Source organism: Mus caroli, chromosome 3 (assembly GCF_900094665.2).
Source record: "Mus caroli chromosome 3, CAROLI_EIJ_v1.1, whole genome shotgun sequence".
Lineage (NCBI taxonomy): Eukaryota > Metazoa > Chordata > Mammalia > Rodentia > Muridae > Mus > Mus caroli.
Genome location: NC_034572.1, coordinates 107,061,080 through 107,064,795, shown reverse-complemented (window position 1 = coordinate 107,064,795; position 3,716 = coordinate 107,061,080). Strand labels below are relative to the sequence as shown.

Below are 3,716 nucleotides of genomic sequence, written 5' to 3'. Positions count from 1 at the left end.
GAATTACAGATGTAAGTATCACAAACAGAATACAAGAGATAGAAGAGAGAATCTCAGGTGCAGAAGATACCATAGAAGAGACATAGAAAATTCACAATGTAAAAAACTCCTAACCCAAAGCAACCAGGAAATTCAGGACACAATGAAAAGACCAAATTTAAGAATAATCAGAATAAAGGAGAATGAAGATTCTCAGCTCAAAGGATCTGAAAATGTTTTCAAAAAAATTATAGAAACTTCCACAACCTAAAGAAAGGTATGGTCACAAAGGTACAAGAAGCCTATAAAACACGAAATAAATGGGACCAGAAAAGAAAATCTTCTCATCAAATAATTAAATAATTGAAATTTGAGTAGGAGAAACAAAATGAACTCAATAGATTATGTGTTTTTTTTTCTATTTAAAACTTAAATACTACAATTTTTTGCAAAAATAACCTTAGATACATTTACCTCCAAAATTAATTTTCTTATATTGTATGATGGCCTCAGAAGTAAGATCTATAGTAGTCAAACATTACATGGCCTCAGAGGGATTTCAGTTTATTTTACGTGAGAGTTTCTAAAAGTCCATCACCTGTTCACATCCTCACAGCAAATCTTTTAGATTATGAAGAAAGAGTTTATTCTCTAAATATTATTCATAAATATTGACTTGATAAAATGTACCTTTGTCAGGATATAAATGGGTGCTACAGAGAACACTGACAACTTCAAAGCAAAATGAAGTTCGTTCTGCTGCTTTCCCTCATTGGGTTCTGCTGGGCTCAATATGACCCACATACTTCAGATGGGAGGACTGCTATTGTCCACCTGTTCGAGTGGCGCTGGGTTGATATTGCCAAGGAATGTGAGCGATACTTAGCTCCTAAGGGATTTGGAGGGGTGCAGGTAAGATTAATTCACAAAATAATTGCAGAACTTACTGTGCTAACACAAAATTCTAATCAAAACTAGTGACTTGAGTGTTATGTGTGAAACCTCATTTCACACATAACTTTGCTGAGAAAGAAAAAAGATTGGTAGTTGTAGCACCTTTATATTATTATAAAATATCAGGAGTATCTCTGCAAAGTTTTTTCCATAATTTCTGGTGATTGTTAATCAACAGAAGTGAGTGTTTATAGATTGAGAAATAATGTCAGATTATTGATAGGTTTCTACAAGATTTAGGTATGCAACATAAGTCATCATCTGGTGCTAATTGTAACTGTTTTATTTGTAGGTCTCTCCACCCAATGAAAATATTGTAATTCATAACCCATCAAGGCCTTGGTGGGAAAGATACCAACCAATCAGCTACAAAATTTGCACAAGGTCTGGAAATGAAGATGAATTCAGAGACATGGTGACAAGGTGCAACAATGTTGGTGTAAGTGAGGACACATTCTTTATTATATATTAAAATATTTCTCTTTTGTGTCTAGTTCTTTAGTTTAAGCAGATTTTAAATTTAAAATTTTACTTTCTATTTTATGAGTTATTGAAAATACAGTTCTATCTTACTGTCATTTTTTGAAATTCTTGAATACATACATGTGACTATATGAAAGAATAGTACTCATAATGTAAATGTTAACTTTTAAATTTGATAACTATTAAAACATCCTACAGTATTTCCATGGGCATTGATTCATACATGGGGATTAAGTCATGTTGATGGGATTTCTCTTTCTAACAACAATTCCTCGGTTTTCTTCTTTATCATTATTTTAGGTGGTAAATATCTGTTTTGTTCTATAATAAAGGAACATGTACCTTCCCTCTGGTCTTTAGCCAAGTAGTATGTAGATTAAGCAAAGATTTTTCTCCTTGTAACCCTATAAAATGTCAAACATCACAGTCTCTCGAATATATACCATATACTTTATCTTCAAAAACAATTTTTTTATTGTTCTGGTAGTATCTGTTTCTCTTTGTATAAGAGCGCTATATTCTTTTTCACATAATCTGACTATAGTTGATCTTTTTTTAAATTTTTTTATAGTTGATCTTATTTTACAGTTGTTTCCTTTCTCTCTTGACTCACTTATCTTTATTTTATTTTGTATTTTATTAGATATTTTTATTTACTTTTTAAATGTTATCCCCTTTCTAGTTTCTCCATAGAAAACCTCCTATCCCTTCACCCCTTCCCCACTCACCAACCCACACACTCCTGCTTCCTGGCCCTGGCAGTCCCCTATACTGTGGCATAGAACCTTCACAGGACCAAGGGTCTCTCCTCCCATTGATGACCAGCTAGGCCATCCTCTGCTACATATGCAGCTAGAGTCATGAGTCTCACCACGTGTTTTCTTTGGTTGGTGGTTTAGTCCCAGGGAGCTCTGGAGATATTGGTTAGTTCATATTGTTGTTCCTCCTATGGGGATGCAAACCCCTTCAACTCCTTGGATACTTTCTCTAGCTCCTTCATTGGGGACCCTGTGCTCTGTCCAATGAATGACTGTGAGCATCCACTTCTGTATTTGTCAGGCACTAGCAGTGCCTCTCAGCTATATCAGGTTCCTGTAAGCAAGCTCTTGTTGGCATCCACAATAGTGTCTGGTGGTAGTGGTTTATGGGATGAATCCCCAGGTGGGGCAGTCTCTGCATGGTCATTCCTTCAGTCTCTGCTCCACACTTTGTCTCTGTAACTCCTTCCATGGGTATTTTGCTCTCCCTTCTCAGAGGGATGGAAGTATCCACACTTTGGTCTTCCTTCCTCTTGAGTTTCATATGTTTTGCAAATTGTATCTTGGGTATTCTGAGCTTCTGGGCTAATATCCATTTATCAGTGAGTGCATATCATGTGTGTTCTTTTGTGATTGGGTTACCTCACTCAGAGAGATATCCTCCAGATCCATCTATTTGTCTAAGAATTTCATAAATTAATTTTTAATAGCTGCGAGGTAATCCATTGTGTAAATGTATCACATTTTCTGTATCCATTACCCTGTTTGTAAATTCACTTTTCTAAAGTGAATCTACAAAGCAGCAGATGAAATGTTTTGGAACTTTGTTGTGAAACTATAGATTTTTGAGTCCAACTGAAATATGCACTTTTCTTTGTTAGGTCCGTATTTATGTGGATGCTGTCATTAACCACATGTGTGGCTCAGGCAATCCTGCAGGAACAAGCAGTACCTGTGGAAGTTACCTCAATCCAAATAACAGGGAATTCCCAGCAGTTCCATACTCTGCTTGGGACTTTAACGATAATAAATGTAATGGAGAAATTAGTAACTACAATGATGCTTATCAGGTAATGAGAGAAACAGTCATGGAAATAAAGAACGGTATATGTTTCTACATATGCACAGAAATTTATGAAAAGCCATTGGACATTTCATTTATATTCCATGGGGGGGGGGAAACATTACTAAGATAGAATGCTGAAATGAAAAAAGAGAAAGAAAAAATGTCCTGTATTTTTGTTGCAATATTTTGTAAGGATATATCAAACTCAATGATAAAGGCAGGAGTGCTCTTGAGAACATTTGTCTGAAAAAAAAATAAAACCTTAGTTTTATCAATTATATAAATATGATAAATTGGAAATATTTGAAAAGTGGATCATATATAGACCCAATCTACAAATACTGATTTACAGTCTCAATTTTGTAGGAGCGTACTTAATATAAGCAACTTTTTTTCCAATGTTTTGACATCTGTAAAATAAAGATAAAAGAGGGAATAAAAAAGAAATGGAGAAAGAGACATGGAGAGAGAGAGAG

The 3,716-nt window shown here is 34.8% G+C and overlaps 1 protein-coding gene across 3 annotated transcripts in view; it reads left to right on the top strand.

The window, feature by feature from the left end:
- The first annotated feature begins 702 nt into the window (after positions 1-702).
- LOC110291309 (pancreatic alpha-amylase) overlaps positions 703-3,716 on the top strand; it is a 10,732-nt gene continuing 7,718 nt past the window's right edge. For 2 of the 3 annotated variants that reach the window (XM_021158384.1, XM_021158383.1), the window contains exons 1-3: positions 713-891; positions 1,226-1,372; positions 3,056-3,244. In XM_021158384.1, coding sequence (XP_021014043.1) covers positions 724-891; positions 1,226-1,372; positions 3,056-3,244 — 504 coding nt within the window. In that variant the 5' untranslated portion in view covers positions 713-723. Of the gene's footprint in view, positions 892-1,225; positions 1,373-3,055; positions 3,245-3,716 lie in introns of all 3 variants that reach the window. The other variant, XM_021158385.1, reaches the window with a different exon arrangement.